The sequence below is a fragment of the Typha latifolia genome, chromosome 9 (genome assembly GCF_019914945.1).
Source record: "Typha latifolia isolate L0001 chromosome 9, TyphaL0001v2, whole genome shotgun sequence".
In the NCBI taxonomy this organism is placed as follows: Eukaryota; Viridiplantae; Streptophyta; class Magnoliopsida; order Poales; family Typhaceae; genus Typha; species Typha latifolia.
Genome location: NC_133094.1, coordinates 7,471,171 through 7,490,126, shown reverse-complemented (window position 1 = coordinate 7,490,126; position 18,956 = coordinate 7,471,171). Strand labels below are relative to the sequence as shown.

The 18,956-nt window shown below is 43.5% G+C and overlaps 1 protein-coding gene across 1 annotated transcript; it reads left to right on the top strand.

Annotated features, from left to right (window-relative positions):
• The first annotated feature begins 975 nt into the window (after positions 1 to 975).
• On the top strand, positions 976 to 2,834 carry LOC140795353 (leucine-rich repeat receptor-like serine/threonine/tyrosine-protein kinase SOBIR1). Its single transcript, XM_073147867.1, has one exon. The coding sequence runs from the start codon at positions 1,167 to 1,169 to the stop codon at positions 2,583 to 2,585; it is 1,419 nt and encodes a 472-aa protein (XP_073003968.1). The 5' UTR covers positions 976 to 1,166; the 3' UTR covers positions 2,586 to 2,834.
• The last annotated feature ends 16,122 nt before the right edge of the window (positions 2,835 to 18,956 follow it).

The window sequence follows — 18,956 nt, the reverse complement described above, 5'->3', positions numbered from 1 at the left end:
CTTTATTCTTCAAAAGCAAAAGTTATTTATTTCGATGTGGATTGGTCAGGTCTAAGCCGTATCTAGCTGAACTATAATATATACTAACATATTTATTGGATAATAGCATGATCTATCTTGAGATGGATTATATAAGCATAGATATATATATCTAGTGTGTAACAGCCCCACCTATTTTATCAAGTGCGTTGCACGTGCCATGTAGGTCTATGGGTGGGTGTGCACGTGCCCATACCGGGTCGAGGGTGTCCTTCAGCTAATGTAAGAGGAGGTTAACCACCTAAGGGCAAGTAGTTTATGCTGTCAAGTTCAACAAATGAATCAAGTGATGAGCCCTTGAGGATTAGAGGATTAAAGGTTTAATTGAGGATTGCAAAAACTTAAAAGCTAATTTCACAACTTTTGAATATAGCGAGGCCAATCAAGCAACTCAGTGGATTGCATCCTATTGTACATATATAAATGCGGCTTTTTATTGAGATGACTTCGGATTACTCAAGTTCTAAACCATTTTGGCAGGGATGTATTACTAGAGTTATGGTTAGGATGTATTTTGAGCCTTTGACTTTTTCGTTATAAGGTTTCATTTTATTTTTTAAATAAATGAAGCTACTCTAGGTTGCCCCCCTGTGAAATTGAGCATTTCTTTGTTTCTACATTTAAAACATTGCTTAGTTTATATTTCCCCGTATTGTGTGGGTTGAGCTGTCACATAGTACTGTAGCAGAGACCACTGGAATTTCGCCTGGTTGGTATTCTCGGCAGCCATTAATTGATTATGAAATCATGTATCACTTTATGTGAATTAAAGATGTTGCTAAAATACATGGATTTGCAGCAAATGCGTGCAACTGGAATTACGGATGATGAGAGTGGGAAATGAGAATACCGCGTCATATAATACTACTTGGAAGTTTCTAGTCTCCTCCGAGTGGAGAAAAAAAGAAAGACAATTTCTACCCCTCCATCCAGTGGTGTATTGACGTCCAAATCGAAGTCGTCCCAAAGAATAATCATGCTGACCCCGTATACTACGTCTTTGGACCAATCGGATCCTTCCAATAATTCGAGCACATTGAAAACTCACACCCACCTTCCGAATTTTCCACAATTCGACCCACCTTAATTACTCCACAAGTTGCCGGAAATCCAAACCGATCAAATCCATGGCTCTTTTCCCACTCCTTCCCTCCCTCCTCCTCCTCTCCTCCCTCTGCTTCATCTCCGCAGTCCAAGTTTCCCCTTCGCACGCCCTCCGCCGTCCAATCTCCAACCCAATCAATCACCCTCGTCTCTCTCGCCTCTCACGTCTCTCCGCAGTCTCCAATGGGATCCCCAAACATGGAAATCGGCATTTGCTCGCCCAAAACTTCAACAAACCTCACAATTCCACCACCAATTCCAGCTCCAATTCCACCACTAATTCGACTTCCGATTCCACCACCAATTCGACTTCCAATTCCAACACGACAACACCTCACGATCACAAGACGCACCGGCGGCACGTGCGAAACTGGGTCCTCGGCTTTGTGGCCGGCTCCCTCGGCGGTATCGTCTCTGGGTTCTTGGTCTCCGTCCTATTCCGGCTCGTGCTCAACTGCGCCCGCGGGCGGTACAAGACCCCGGCGGGCCCATCCATCTTTAGCCCCAAAGTCATCCGCAACGCCAACGACCTCTCCTTCCTCGAGAAGGACGACGGCCTCGCCTCCTTGCAAGTCATCGGCCGGGGCGGCTGCGGCGAGGTCTACAAGGCCGAGCTCCCGAACAGCCCTGGGAAGATGATCGCCATCAAGCGGATAAAGAAGCAAACCCCCGACGGCGCAGAGCCGACAGAGGAGTCCCACCTCTTAGACAAGTGGACGCGGCAGATCCGGTCGGAGATCTTAACCGTCGGTCACATCCGCCACCGCAATTTACTCCCTCTCCTCGCCCACGTCTCCCGCCCTGACTGCCACTATCTCATCTACGAGTACATGAAGAACGGCAGCCTCCGCGACGTGCTCATGGAGGTCTCCGAAAGCCGACGCGAACTAGACTGGCCCGCAAGGCATAAAATAGCGGTCGGGATCGCCGCAGGATTGGAGCACCTCCACGTCCACCACAAGCCCCACATAATCCACAGGGATCTGAAGCCAGCCAACATCCTCCTCGATGATACCATGGAGGCGAGGATCGCCGACTTCGGCTTGGCGAAGGAGATGCCGGAGGCGCACACCCACATAACTTCCTCTAACGTTGCTGGCACTATCGGGTACATCGCACCGGAGTACCACCAGACGCTGAAGTTTACCGCCAAATGCGACGTGTATAGCTTCGGGGTGATCCTGGCTGTGTTGGTCGTCGGGAAGCAGCCGTCGGATGACTTCTTTCAGAACACGGAGGAGATGAACTTGGTGAAGTGGCTGCGGAACATGATGAAATCGCCGGATGCGGCATTGGCGATCGATCCGAAGCTGGCGGGTAATGGATTCGAGGAGCAGATGCTGCTCGTGCTGCGTATAGCTTGCTTTTGCACTACGGATGATCCTAAGGAGAGGCCCACTAGTAGGGATATAAAGTGCATGCTCTCCCAGATTAAGTACTAGCTAGAATCGCCTTATAGACTTATATGGTTGTCTTTGTTGTTGTAAGTTCTAATGTCAAATACGGGAAATATATAGCTTATATTACAAGAAATGGCATTATTGATGCTAGTAGGATGCAAGGAATAGTATAAACTGAAAGGTTTTACCGTCTTACTCGTCGTTGCTGATGCATACACTCAAATGTAATGGTTAATTTACTGGTTATTAGCTGGATATATAAACCTTAATAGGAGCAAGGGCATTTATTAATGTATTGTGTAATTGAATTATGTAAACGAAAGAATCTGCAGTGCTTGATTAATGATTAATGATCTTACTAGTTGCTCATGTGCGCACTTAACATTGTGGTTTACATATTGCGTAATAAATATTATCAAATTAAGATTGTCATACAAATAGCAATTCTCTTAGTTGGCCCTAGCAGTTCTCTGCTAGGGTTTGGCGATCTCCTCCTCCCATTTTTTCTTTGCCAAAATTCTTCCTCGCCAATTGTCACCAATGTTTTCTCCCTCCTCCCTCCCCTAGCCTTAAGGCTAGGCGGAGGGGAGGGGATTTTCATGCAACGGTTGTGATCAGCAATTTCTTCCTCCTCCCTCTATCATTTCGGCTAGGTGGCGGGGAGAAGTTCTTTCCTTCATCAACACTTGAAGAGTCAGGCGTTCTTCTTCTTCCCCTGCGTGTGGGTCTCCTTCGCCGACCTTTAGTAGGTCTCTCCCTCCTCTTCCCTGGCCGTTCGGCTAGGAGGAGGGGAGGAGTTTTCTTCATTTTCTTCTTCCTCTCTCTAGATCCATCTCCTTTCTCCTCCCTCTTTTTTTCCCTCTTTGCCTGAGGCCCTCCGTTGGTAGCCGATGCTTCCCTTCTCCTAATGCCAAAGCCCATCCGCGAGATCACCTTCCTCCTTTAGTCGTCGAAGCCCGCGTTGGCTAACCGACCCCTTCTAGCCTCACTAGTCTCAGTCTTCGCTGTAGTCATCATCGACGCCGCTGCTCTCCTCTCTCCGCCAATAGACGCCACTCTGTCACTGCCGCCTCTGCTCTCCCTTCCCTTATCTTACGAAAGCCACTGCCTCTATTGTGCTTTTCCTATCACTTGATGGTCGAGGTGGTCTCCCTTTTGCCGAGCATTACTTTGTTAGTTAGGGTTTGTTGTTCTTTCTTTTTGCAAAGCATTGCTTGTTGTGAATTCTCTCTTTGTGGGAGGTTGTTCTTACACTATTTGATGTTCTAGCTTAGCCAGCATCATCTCTTTACTGTTTTCTATTGTAGCTCTTGTTGCTAGTTTTGTAGGTTTGCATTTCAGGTCTACTATGGTGCTAATTATGCTATAAAAAATTAAATCACCTCTGCATGCGTTACATTTTCAAGCTTCTTGATGCTTCTCTTTGTCGTGTTGCAAATCAAGTGAGAGGCTTGTGTTAAGCTCTGATACCAATTTGATAGGCTTTGATACCAATTTGATAGGTTCTCGAATTAAAGATAGGCTACGCAACAATTCCTTCAAGATCTAGATGTATTATAGGAATCAGTTTGCGTGATTATGGGAAAATATTCATCAAATATTATTCAGTTGTTAGCAAATTACGAAACTAATTGGGTTAGAACTGTAACTTCCACATCTACAATTTTCGTATTTATGCCCTTTACAGATTCAAAGTGTAGTAGGGAGGAAAATATGGAATAACGTGGGTGATGGTGGTGGTGACGGGTGGAGTGGATGCTAGGGTTATGGATGGTGGATGTGATTATGGGATATAGACAAAGAGAATGAAGTGATCGAGATCCCAAAGAAGAGGGGGGCTCAACAGTCGAGAGAGATTAGAAGTTAGAAGAAACCTTGCCAATGGTAGAGGTGGAAGGATGGTTAAGAGGGAGGAGGGAGAAGTCTAGAGAGAATATAGGAGGCAAGAAATCAATAATCCAATAGCATAATGAAGTTGGTTGCCTTCCAAATATATATAGAGGCTAGCCAACAAGTGCTAAAATAATATGAAATCCTAATTCTAGAACTTTCCTGTCGATCGCGTTCGAACACACCAAAACACGTTCTCTGTATGTGTGAACGCTATGCAGGCGTTTGAACGCGGGCATTTGAACTCACTCGACCACATTCGAACGCAAAATATGCATTCTCTGTATTTGCGAACCTGATGTAGGCGTTCACAAGAGCGTTCGAACGCTACCCCTCCTACGTTCGAACGCGACCTACAGAAATGTATTTTAATGAAAATAAACACCTAATAAAATAAGAAAAGATTCTATCTAAGTATATCAGCCCACCACACTTCCCCCACCTTGCCCTCAAGGTGAAAAGTCTAGGAAATGCTCCAAGATATCAGTCTCTAACTCCCATGTCGCCTCATCAGATGGCTTGTCAAGCCACTCCACTAAAATCTCCATCTCTAATCTGGCAAATACTCGAACCGGCTCTACGATCTCTATCTCCTCCAATGGCTCCGATAGAATTGATCCAACAATCTCATGATCTCCAAAGCACTCTCTCAACAATGAAACATGAAAAACAGGATGCACTCTCGACCTCTCCGGCAGCTCCAAACGATATGCAACAGGACCAATACGCTCCAACACACAAAATGGACCAAAATAGCGATGTGCTAACTTTTGATTTCACATCGGACGTAAGGTCACCTGTCGATACGGTTGCACCCTCATAAATACCAAACTGCCAATGTTAAACTCCTACTCCCTATGGCTATGATCATAAACTTGCTTCATGCGGTTTTGAGCAAGTTTAAGATGAGCACGCAATGTCCTCAATGTGGCGTCTCTATCCATTAAAGCTAAGTCCATCTCCATTTGATCCTTGAATTCATTGTGATCCTTTTGTATGTTGTCAATTCTATGCAATAATGTTTGGAACATGCCCCTTAGTTCATCCATATTCGAACCCATGGACATTAGTTGACTTGGTCCTACCATGGTTGCTCCAATAGAATCGGCCTCAAGGTTAAGATCATCATGCATTGAGTCCTCCCTTGTTGGTGTACTCTTCATAGGTCTCCTTGTTGATGTCATCTTCCTTGTTTCAACTATTAATGGAGGTCTAAAGTTCGCTTGCTCTAATACCACTAATAAGCTCTAATACCAATTTGATAGTCTCTGGTACCAACTAATAGGCTCTAATACCAAATGATAGACTCAGATACTAAATTGATAGGATTTGGAACTAAAAGATCGGCTATGGAACAATTTCTTAAGATCTGAATTTATTATAGGAAGCAGTCCGCACAACCGTGGGAAAATATTCGTCAGATATGCTCCGATAGTCAGAAAATTATGAAACTAATTGGGTTGGATCCATAACTTCCTAATCGACAACTTTTGTATTTAGCCCTTCACAGATTGGAAATTTAGCAGGGCCGAAAATATGGAATAACGTGGGTGATGGAGGTGGTGACGGGTGAAGTGGATATTAGGGTTATGGATGGGTATGGAGATGAGGGTGGATTGTGGCAGTGATTAAGGGAAGTAGATGAAGGGAACGAAGTGGTCGAGATCCCAAAGAAGAGGGGTGACTCGACAATCGAGGGAGATTAGAAGCGAGGAGAAACCTTGCCAACGGTAGATGTGGAAAGATGGTGAAGAGGGAGAAGGGAGACGTCTAGAGAGAAGATAGGAGACAAAAAATTAATAATCCAATAGCATTATGAAGTTGGTTGCCATTCACATATTTATAGAGGCTAGCCAACAAGTCCTAAAACAATATGAAACCCTAATTCTAGAGGATTCCCGTCGATCGCGTTCGAATGCACCCGATCGCGTTCAAACACACTCAAAAAGACCCTTTTCTGGATTTGCGAATGCGACATAGGCGTTCCCAAAGCATTTGAATGCGGGCGTTCACAAGACGTTAACAAACACGGGCGTTCAAAAGGCGTTCACAAGGCATTCACAAGCATTCACAAGGTGTTCACATGGGCGTTCGAACGCGACCACTTGCGTTCGAATGCGACCTACAGAAATTTTATTTTAATGAAAATAGACACCTAATGCAATAAGAAAAAATTCTAACTAAGTGTATTAGTACATGCATACCTCAGCTCATCAAGGAAGGGAAAGGTAGGAGAAGAATAGGCTACAAGCTCGGCGGTATCGGGTTGGCGCGATAGTGCACCCGTTGCTGTAGTTTCCATTCCCTTCTTGTATTGGATTTCATAATCATATCCTAGCAATTTTGTGACCCATCGCTACTGCGCAGGAGTGTGTATGCGCTGTGTCGTAAAGTATGAAAGGCTCCTTTGATCAGTTTCGAATAACGAATCGTCTACCGATCAAATAAGGCCTCCACTTTGTTAGCACATGCAGAATTGCCAACATCTCTCTCTCATAAGTTGATAATTATTGAGATTTAGGTGACAAAACCTTACTAAGAAAGGCTGTGGGACGTCCTCCTTGCATAAGTACAGCTCCTATGCCAACACCCGACGCATCACATTCCACAATGAACTCTTTGGTGATGTCCGGTAGCACTAGAACCAGTGCCGTCATCATTGCTGTTTTCAGTTTTTCAAATGCTGAAGTGGCTTCATCCGTTCATCTAAAAGAGTCCTTCAACAAAAAAGTGAGAGGAGCAGCGATCTTGCCATATCCGATGATGAAGCGTCGATTATATCCACTCAACCCAAAATATCCTCTCAATCCGATGGTAGTAGGAATAGGCCAAGCGGTTATACATGCAACCTTTTGAGGATCCGCCGCTATTCCATCTGCTGAAATGATGTGTCCTAAATACTCTACTCGTGGTACTCCATATAGGCGCTTGGACTTCTTGATCTTTAATTAGTTTTGCTTCAACAAATTCAGCACATCCTCCAAATGCTGCCAATGCTCCAATTCAGTCCTGCTATACACCAAAATGTCGTCAAAAATACCAAGACATACCTTCGCAAGAGAAGCCGAAATATATCATTCATGAGGCCTTGAAAGGTAGCTGGAGCATTGGTGAAACCAAAGGGCATTACCTGGAAGTCGTAATGCCTGTCCGGAGTTTGAAATGCAGTTTTGTGCATATCTGCCGGGTGAACTCTAATTTGATGATACCCGACCCTCAAGTCAAATTTGCTAAATATAGTCGCCCCTGCAAGCTCATCTAGCAACTCCTCAATAACCAAAATGGGATACTGTTCCTTGATGGTAATAGCGTTTAGTGCTCGATAGTCGACATAAAAATGCCATGTCCTATCTTTTTTTCGCACCAAAAGCACGGGGGATGAATATGAGCTATGACTTGGTTGTATGAGGCATTGCTCCAACATCTAAGCTACCATCTTTGAGATAACTTCATTTTGCACATGTGGATACCGATATGGCCTCATGTTCGCCGGTGTAGCCTTGGGTACAATCTCTATGCGATAGTCCGCCGCTCTCCCCGGTGGCAACTCCTGTGGCTCTTCAAATAGTCTAGAAAATTTATCTAATATATTAGACAATTCAATGGTATTACCTAAACTTGTTTGAGGCTCATCTCCTGCTAGTCCTAACTAAAGAAGATAGGACAAATCGTACGTATAAGGCAATCCCATCATAGGTTGCATCGCAGGAATCAACGAAGACCTAACACCATCAAGCCGCACATCTTTGTTTCCTTGTTTATATTTCATCCACATGCTCCGGAAATCAAATGTGAGAGGTCCCAAACTCTGTAACCACTGAGCACCAAGGACAATGTCCGCTCCTCGCAGCGCCAACGGATACAAGTCCACAATGATATTATGCCCTTGCACCCGTATACCGACCTGGCGACACAAGCTCTCCGCCCTATGTTTCGTGCCGTCTCCAATAGCAACGTCAAATCCCATGATCGACTCAGCATCCAAACCCAATCTCCTCACTAATCTCTCGTCTAGAAAGTTGTGTGTACCCCCTGAATCGATGAGGATGTGCACACAATGTTTTCTAATGAGTCTGCCTACTCGTAACGTCCTCGACGCGGAAGTACCCGAATATGCATGCATCGATATTTCAGCTTGGATATCTTCCTTCGTGCCCTTCTCAATGACCTCCTCATGGACCTCCTCTAGACACTCTCCATCATCAACAACCTCATCATCCTCCTCAACACTGTCGATAAGCATCACACTCCCAATTGGTTTAGAACACCGATGACCGGGGGTGAAACGCTCATCACATCGAAAGCAAAGGCCCTTCGCTCTTCATTCCTCTACCTGAGCAGGTGTGAGAGTTCGAACGGGGGGGGTCTTGTGCCTCGTCTAACATCAGAAAAAGGTCTCAAAGGTAGTCGTGGTCTAGTACTCGCAGCCACTGTGTTTGAAACTACAAAATTTTTAGCCGGCATTCTAGGTGCAAACCGCCTATCTCGGTTGCCCCAATTGGTTTTCACTGCCATCTTTAGAGCTCAATGCTTTTGTTCCATCCTCACGGCCTTCTCAAAGGCCTCCTCAAGAGTTGTAGGACATAGAGCACGAACATCCACTTATATCTCATCCCGCAGCCCTGAAATAAATGTATTCATCAATGTCCGTTCGAGCCACGATGGCTTATAACGACTATTAACTCTTTCAAACTCAGCTTGGTACTCCAATACAGTTGTCCTCTGAACCATCTTGCTTAATATGGTAGCAAAATCTTCATTTGTCGCTTTCCCAAATTTGCTTGTAATTCTCCTATAAAAATCAGCCCATCTAGTATATCCACCACTACAAAGAATTGATCTATACCAATGCAATGCCATTCCTTGGAGGTGAAAGCTTGCCATCTGGATCTTTGCATCTTCTGTTGTACCTTGACAATCAAAATATTATTCAACTTGAAACACCCAATTCGTTGGATCACCGCCTTGGAATTTTGGAAAGTCCAACCGTGCAGTTCTCCCTCGAAAAACGTTGTTGGGTTCGTGAAAGACCCTTAGTTCAGGTCTAAATCTTTGTGCATGTTGATCACCTTCTCTAAATCCTCGTGCACATCCATTATCATCTCTATAGGGATCAACCACATCCTCATAGTGCTAATCCTTTTCATCGACGAAGTGCACCGGTGCCGCACGCTTCTCGGGTTCCACCACCACCAGTCTTGGATTTTGCAACGGAGGTGGGGAATGATGTGTAGACATAGGTAAGAGGGGATCATTAACACTCGCATGACGCACCTGGACCTGTGGGGTATTAGTTCGATGAGGTCCCACCGTTGGTCTTTCTTAAAACTCTGATCGCCGTCGAGGAGATAACAAACAGAATCAACTCTATGCATCAATATATAGAACATGCCCTTAAGTTCATCCATATTCGCACTCATGGACGTTGGTTGACTCGGTCCTACCGTGATCACTCCAAAGGAATTGATCTCATGGCTAGGGTCATCGTGGATTGAGTCCTCCCTTGTTTGTGTGCTCTGCATAGGTCTCCTTGTTGATGTCATCTTTCTTATTTTAACTATTAATGGAGGTCGGAGGTTTGCCTACTCTGATACCAATTGATAGGCTCTGATACCAATTATTAATCTCTGATACTAATTTGATAGGCTCTAATACCAATTTGACAGGTTCTCGAACTAAAGATAGGCAGCGCAACGATTACTTCAAGATCTGGATATATTACAGGAATCAGTATGCACGATCATGGAAAAATATTGGTCAAATATTCTTCAGTTGTCAGCAAAATTACGAAACAAATTGGATTAGATCCACAACTTCCGGATCTACAACTTTGGTATTTACACCCTTCACAGATTTGAACTGTAGTAGGGACGAAAATATGGAAAAACGTGGGTGATGGTGGTGGTGACGGGTGGAGTGGATATTAGGGTTATGGATGGGTATGGAGATGAAGGTGGATAGTGGATGTGATTAAGGGATATAGACGAAGAGAATGAAGTGGTCGAGATTCTAAAGAAGAGTGGGGCTCGATAGTCGAGGGAGATTAGAAGTTAGGAGAGACCTTGCCAATGGTAGAGGTGAAAGGAGGGAGAAGTCTAGAGAGAAGATTGAGGTAAGAAATCAATAATTCAATAGCATAATAAAGTTGGCTGCCTTCCACATATATATAGAGGCTAGCCAACAAGTCCTAAAACAATATGAAACCCTAGTTCTAGAACTTTCTCGTCGATCGCATTCGAATGCGCCCGAAAGACTCTTTAATAGTTACAAGAAGCTTAAAAATCAGCTATTAATGTCCATAACTTAATCTGTAATAATTTTGCTCACTAGATCTGTGATTTACTATTTTTCATGATTAATTTTATGACCTCAGTGATTCTTGTGATTGATTCTTCCATCTCATTGACCCTCAAAACATAGGTCTTTTGGATCTAATATAGTTGTGTTGAGTAAAAAGATTGACTCAACACATTTTGTTTAAAGTAGCTAGTCGTAGATCTTCAAAAGTCTCTCAAGGCTATGTTTTCATAACTCTTAAATATAATTTTAAATAAGGCAACAAAAAAAAATCTCTCAAACAAATTCCAATACTCCAATCGGGTGAAAATTCCCAACGACATTTGAGTAGCCAAATCGCATTTGAACACGTTGATAAAAAATATGAGTTCAAACTTCATTTCAAACTACCACAGTGATGCGATCTGCATCAGATCAGATCACATTAAGGGGACATTGGGCTCAATGGATTGAGTCTAGTTATCTTATCTTCTTTTTTAGTTTAGTTAGAGCCTGATGTGATTCAGACTTTATCGAGTCATCTGGAGCATGGATACACCTTATGAGAGTCTTTCTTATTATGCTAGTTATTTATTTAAAAAAAATAAGGATTCTGTATGTCGCGTTCGAACACGGGAGAGGGTGTGTAAATACCAAAAATGTAGATCAGGATGTTACGGATCGACCAACCTTATTTTCATAATATTTTCACTACGGTAGAATATCTGGTGAATATTTGCCCTTGGCTATGCAGGCTGCTTACCTATAGACCGATCCAGACCGGGAAGAGGACGTCAGACCATATCAAGCGGTATCATAACCACCGTTTCTCAGCCACCATGCCCACCACTACATCCATGCCATCACGACCCAATGAAGGCACCTCCGTGAAGGGAGAATCGAACCCTAACTCACCAATCAAAATGTCTCCAACAACCTCTACGGTCAACTCAGATTTGATTAAGATGTTTGCGAATATAATGGAGACACAACGAGCCATGCAAGAATTAATGGAAATCATGACTCAAGCCCTCTTAAGCGCACCAAGGGGTACGGCTGCAACCGAGTTCCCTACTCGAGCCCGGGCTACACCACCAAGGGAACCGCATTTTTGCCAAGGGACACCTCCTCAACCCTTCCGTGCCAAGAGGGAGGAAGACCATGTATATCCCATGGGTGGACATGCCCGAAGGCCCTTGCTGCCTACGCCGGCCGAAAGGCGCAACGTACCACCACCGGTCTTTCACCGCGACATACCTCTACCGGTTCATCACCACGACCAAGCACTGGATGTATCACTCTACGGTGACGACGATGAGTGGGTGGATTATGAAGAACCAGCGACCCCACTACACCATCCCAGGGATGCTGGATTCAATCCAAGAGAAAGGAGGCCCAACTAGTATGAAGAGGAAGAACGAGGCCTCAACTTCCCACCCTTCAATAGAGGGGACCCACTCGATTGGATTTACCGAGTGGAGTAGTTCTTTGAATACCAACGAACACCTAATGCCCAAAAGGTGTTGTTGGCATCTTTCCATCTCGAAGACACCGCTATTCAATAGTACCAGGCCACTTATCGAGCTCAACCCTATCGATCGTGAGAGGAGTTTGTTGACGCGATTTGCATCCAATTTGGACCCTCCAGCTATGAGGATTTCTAGGATGCTCTTACCAAGTTAACTCAAAGGACTACGGTGAGAGCATATTAATAGGAGTTCGAGCGTATTAGCAATAGAGTGCGGGGCTTGTCAGATTCTCAACTCAAGAGCACCTTCATTAGTGGTCTTCAACGGGACATTCAAGCCGAAGTGAAGGCCGCCCGACCAACCACATTGTTGGAGGCGTTTGCAACAGCTTAGTTGATGGAAGAGAAGCTTCGAGAGCTGCAAATAGTGGCAAAAGAGGGCTAGAGCACCACGGAGTCTAGAGGAGTGCCTCAGCAAACAGCATCAACACATCTTGTGAGGGGACCTTCCCGAACTACCATGAGGAGACATACTCCAGCCCAAGTCGAAGAGAGAAGAGCAAAAGGGTTATGTTTTTTTTACTATGATGAGCGATTGACCCCCGGGCACAAATGTGTCCGACCGGCGGCCATTGTGATGGTGTTGGATGACGCCGAGGAGGTGGAAAAAGAGGAGATAATGGAAGCTGAACTAGAGGATGAGGCGAAGACCAAGAAGCATTGGAGGGCAACGAGGAGATCCATGCCGAGATATCCATGCATGCCTACACTGGTGCCAATGCACCTCGAACATTGCGGGTCGATAGCACAATGAAAAATCAAATGGTGAGGATTCTCATCGACACCGGGAGCACCCACAACTTCATGGACAAGCGTATGGTCAAGAAGATAGGGATGGCTATAGATGCTACTTTGGGATTTGATGTAGCATTGGGAGATGGCACGATGCTCCGGGCAAACGACGTATGTCGAGGAGTTCTTTTGAAGATTTAGGGCAATTCCTTCACCTTGGATCTTCACTCATTAGCCTTATGAGGGGCTGACATCGTATTGGGGACATAATGGATGCGAAGTCTGGGCTCGATGACCTTTGACTTTTTAGAGATGTGGATGGATTTCAAACAAAGTGGCAAGCAGGTGCGGTTAGACGAAATTCGATCGCAGCTCGGAGCGCAACTTCAACCGATGGTGGGATCGTCAAAGGCCAGATGTCATGGGCTTTTAATGCAACTAATCCAAGGTCAAGCAGACCATGCCAAGAAAGAAGAAGTACCCATTAATTTGTCCACCATACTGAAAGAATTCAGCGAGGTGTTTGAGGAGCCAAGTGGCATGCCACCAGCTTGACCCTAAGACGCATTGAGATTACTCCCAGAGCAAAACTGGCTAATGTGCGGCCCTACAGGTACACATTTGTGCAAAGGATGAAATCACAAAATAATAGGTTTTCAGTACCAAAGATAGGTTACGCAACAATTTCTTCAAGATCTAGATGTATTATACAAATCAGTCTGTGCAACCATGGGAAACTATTTATCAAATATTCTCTCGTAGTCAGAAAATTACAAAACAAAATGTATTAGATTTTTAACTTCCTGATCTATAACTTTCATATTTATGTCCTTTGCAGATTCGAACTAAAACTGGGCCGAAAATATGAAAGAACGTGGATGATGGTGGTGGTGCCAGGTGGGGTGGATGTTAGTGTTATGGATGGGTATGGAGGTGAAGGTGGATGGTGGATGTGATTAAAGGATATAGATGAAGGGAACGGAGTGGTCGAGATCCCAAAGAAGAGGGGTGACTCGATGGACGAGGGAGATTAGAAGTTAGGAGAAACCTTGCCAACGGTAGAGGTGGAACGATAGTGAAGAGGGAGGAGGAAGAGAGTCTAGAGAGAAGATAGGAGGCAAGAAATCAATAATCCAATAGTATAATGAATTTGGCTACCATCCACATATTTATAGAGGTTAGCCAACAAGTCCTAAAATAATAAGTAACCCTAATTTTAGAGGATTCCCGTCGATCACGTTCGAATGTGCTCGATCACGTTTGAATGCACAAAAGACGTTCTCTGTATGTGCGAATGCGATGCAGGCATTCGAACGCGGGCATTCAAACTCACCTGACCACGTTCGAACGCACAATACGTGTTCTCTGTATTTGCGAACCTAATGTAGGCGTTCGCAAGGGCGTTCAAACGCGACCTCTCTGCGTTCGAATGCGACCTACATAAATTTTATTTTAATAAAAATAAACAACTAATACAATAAGAAAAGATCCTAACTAAGGGTATCAACCCATCACGCTTCTCCCACCTTGCCCTCAAGATGAAAAGTCAAGAAAACGCTCCAAAATGTCAATCTCCAACTCTCATGTCACCTCATCGGATGGCTTGCCAAGCCACTCAACTAAAATCTCTATCTCCAATCTAGTACCATATTGTAGTCGGCATCTAGCAAGTACACGAACTGGCTCTACAATCTCTATCTCCTACAAGGGCTCTGGTAGAACTGATCCAACAACCTCATGATCTCCAATCCGCTCCCTCAGGAATGAAATATGGAGGACAGGATGCACTCTTGATCGCTCCGGCAACTCTAAACGATATGCAACTGGACCAATACGGTCTAACACCCGAAACAGACCAAAGTAGCGATATACTAACTTTTGGTTACGCATCGGATGAAAGGTCACCTGTCGATATAGTTACACCTTCACAAACACCCAACTATCAATGTCGAACTCCTGCTCCCTATGGCTACGATCATAAACTTGCTTCATGCGGTTTTGAGCAAGTTTAACATGCACACGCAACCTCCTCAATGTGGCATCTCTATCCATAAACGCTAAGTCTACCTCCATTCGCTCTACAGATGCCATTGGATAAGCGCGTAACGTCAAAGCCATGCCTCCATACAGCACCTTAAATGGAGTCATGCCAATGCTACTATGGTAGGCGATGTTGTAAGACCACTCCGCCCACGGTAAGAACTCTAACCATCGTCTCGGCATCTCTCCCGCAAAGCACCTCAAGTACTGCTTCATGCTTTGATTGACCACATCGGTTTGACCGTTCGTCTGTGGATGGTAAGTCGAACTGAAGTTCAATCGAGTCCCCTATAATCTAAAAAACTCCATCCAAAAGTCGCTTATAAATACACTATCACGATCTAAGACAATCGTGCATGGCATGCTATGTAACCGAGCAACATCTCTATCAAATTTAAGCCACCGACTTGACTGAAAATAGATGTGACAATGCCAAAAAATGCACATACTTGCTCAATCTGTCAACCACCACAAAGATAATAGAATACCACGTACCAGCGGAAGACCCTCAATGAAGTCCATAGAAATGTCTTCCCAAACACGGTCCGGCATAGGTAAAGGCTGTAGTAATCCGGCCGGTTTCAATGTGGTTGTCTTAGCCCTTTGATAGACTTCACAAGCACGGACAAAACTCCTCACATCCCGCCTTAATCCTGGCCACGTGCAATTATGAGATATCCTCCTATAAGTCCTCAAGACACCCTCATGACCAGCCTCTGGAGTTTGGTGGAAGTGCTCCAATAATTTCTGCCGTAATCCATCATTAGCGGGCACTCGAATGCATCATCGGTCCAGCAGCAAACTGCCTTGATTCTCCAACTCGAGATGGCACTCCAGATCATCCATCACCTCCTGCAACAATCTAAAAATATCTGGGTCAGATGTACATATATACCTCAGCTCATCAAGCAAGGAAAAGGTAGGAGAAGCATAGGTTGCAAGCTCGGCGGTATCAGCTTGGCGCGATAGTGCATCCGCCGCGCTATTTTCCGTTCTCTTCTTGTATTGGATATCATAATCATGCCCTAGAAATTTTGTGACCCATTTTTGCTGTGTTGGAGTGTGTATACTCTGTCCCATAAAGTATGGAAGACTCCTTTGATCGGTTCGGATAATGAATCGTCTACCGATCAAATAAGGCATTCACTTTGTCACCGTATGCATAATTGCCAACATCTCTCTCTCGTAAGTCGATAATTGCTGAGATTTTTGTAATAAAGTCTTGCTAAGATAGGCAATGGGACATCCTCCTTGTATTAGTACAGCTCCTATGCCAACATTCGACGCATCACATTCCACAATGAACTCTTTGGTGAAGTCCGGTAACGCTAAAACGGGTGTCGTCGTCATTGCTGTTTTCAGTTTTTCATAGGCAGTCGTGGCTTCATTCGTCCATCTAAAAGAGTCCTTCTTCAATAAATAAGTGAGAGGAGTAGCGATCTTGCTATATCCGGTGATGAATCGACATCAAACTAGTTGGGTAAGATCACCGATCTCCATATCTACATATTTAGTATTCATGACTTCTCCAGATTCGGAAACTATATATGCCGAAGTGAAAGACTAATCCGAGATAGATAAAGAAGACTGATTTAGATAAATTGTTTATGACTGCTTAGATTTAATCTCAATAAATGATGCCCTATGACTTGTATCTTAGATATGCTTGGAATGAAGGATTAATTGGCTTTTGCTCTTATAACTCTCTCAACTTGGCTGTCGGCCTCTATATTTCTCTCCTCCCTCTTCACCTACCAGCATCACCTCTTTTGTTGGCAAAGTTTCGTTTAGCCTCTAATCTCCCTCTTCCGCCGATCCCCCCTAATCCCGTAGGGTAGGCCTACTTCTCTCCCTTCGTCTCTCTATCTTAACTGTCTCTACCTCTTATATGATTTTCATTTTTACCCACTACCACAGTTGTGGTCCAATCATAGCCTTCAACCATCTATCGCATCCGCAAGCCACCATCACCATCATCTATTATAGAGCCACATCCATCAACTACTCGACCTCCACTCTATCATCACCTCCATCCTATACTAGGAGTCCGTGTCTCCACCCACGGATCCCAAATCTTGTGGAGACCTGAATCTTGTAGGTCTGACGCTCTAACCTTTGTCTACCTTTTTGAAGATATCTTCCAATCTATACATCTTATATATATATGAAATTAGATTCATTGAAAAGATCTTTCCCAGACTACCTCATATCAAAATTTCATATTGATCTAATGGCTAGATCCTCCGAAATATCTCTTGAAAGTTTTGTACAAATTCTGTCTAGAACCAGTTGCAAGACCATCAAACCTTTTGATGGGAGATTGATCGAAACATACAGCCATCAAAACTCTCTATTGTGTTAGAACACCTTGCAAATGCCTTATAAACTCCTTCAAGAAAACTTATTTTTCACATTAATTTTTTTATCACTTTAATATTCTTTATCAACCTTTACAATACTGTATATGCTCATACTAGATATTTTTACATATTTTGGAATATATTGTCAATTACATAAACCTTACGATCTCTTCCTTTTACAGTTTGGGAGAAAATAAGCTTCACCTAAAATACAATGTCTAAACTCACTTAGTACAAGTTCCTAGTAGAGCATATTGCAGGTAGATCTATATATACTCAAGCACATATACCATGTGAAAAGCAAGTGTAGTATGAAAAATAAATATGCATAACAGACCAACAATAAATCAAACTCTCTCAATGTCATATCAATGTCATTTTTCAACCAATAAATCTAAGAGAACGCAGAAAGCTTTTCAAATCCGAAGAATTTTGTATTGCAAAATTTTGAATCTTTGATATCACAGTCTCATAGATCAAAAGATTTAATATTTCAGTTCACATATCATGTTCAACTGTTTTTGGTTGATGCACTCAAAATTTTAAATTCACTTATGATAGAAGTCAGACTCATTATAAAATCATGAAAAATTAAATACACAGATGTCTAAATCAGTTATTGATTAAGCAGTTTGGTTACACAAAATTATCGAGAGAAAAGATTTAATTTTAGTATCTTGATAATTCACTCTGGTAAAATAATAAATATGAACTAATTCAAAGACCACGCACCCCCTAGCATCGCTGCAGCCATCCGGCTGCGGCCAGCGAACCGCGGCGGGCTCTAGCGCTGCCGCCAACCCCCCACCGCCTCTATCTCTCCCTCTAAATATCTCTTTCTCTCTTTTTTTCGGTCTCTCTCTCTCTCTCTTTCTTTCCCCCTGCCGACGTCAGCTTATAGCCGCCACCGCTGCCTCCACTAACGCGGTGAGCCTCCTCCTTCCTCTCCTCTCTTCCCTCTCTCTTTATCTCTCTCTCTCTCTCTCTCTCTCTCTCTCTCTCTCTCTCTCTCTCTCTCTCTCACTCACTCGCTTGCACTCTTGGGCTCGGGCTCACCGGAGCCGAGTCGTCGGCGAGAGGCCGGCCGTGGGCTAGCCACTAGTGGCCGGTGCCCTTCCCGCCGGCGCAAAGTCCTCCTTTCTTCCTTTGTTCCTCTCCTCTCTTCTTCCTTCTTTCTTCTTTCTCTTTATTCTTTTTTCTTTCTTCCTTCTTCCATTCTTCTTCTATCTTAGCTCCTTCCTCTCCTACTAGAACAGTGCTGGGCTCGGCCCAGTGCTAGGCCGAGCCCAGCACTGGTGACATAGTTTTTATTATCTGCTTTATTTTATATTTATTTATTTATTTAATTAGGTATTACTTTCTTAATTAATGCAGATAAATTATTTAGATATTAATTATTTTAATAATAATATATTTTCTTCAACATGATGATTATTAATTATAATTAGTATAATTAATGATTAACTAGGTTATAAACTATTATGCATAAATATAGGTAATACTTATTTTTATTTAATTATGTAATATTTCTATTAGATTAATAAATAGTGTTATAAATTATAATTATTATATTTATGTACTAATATT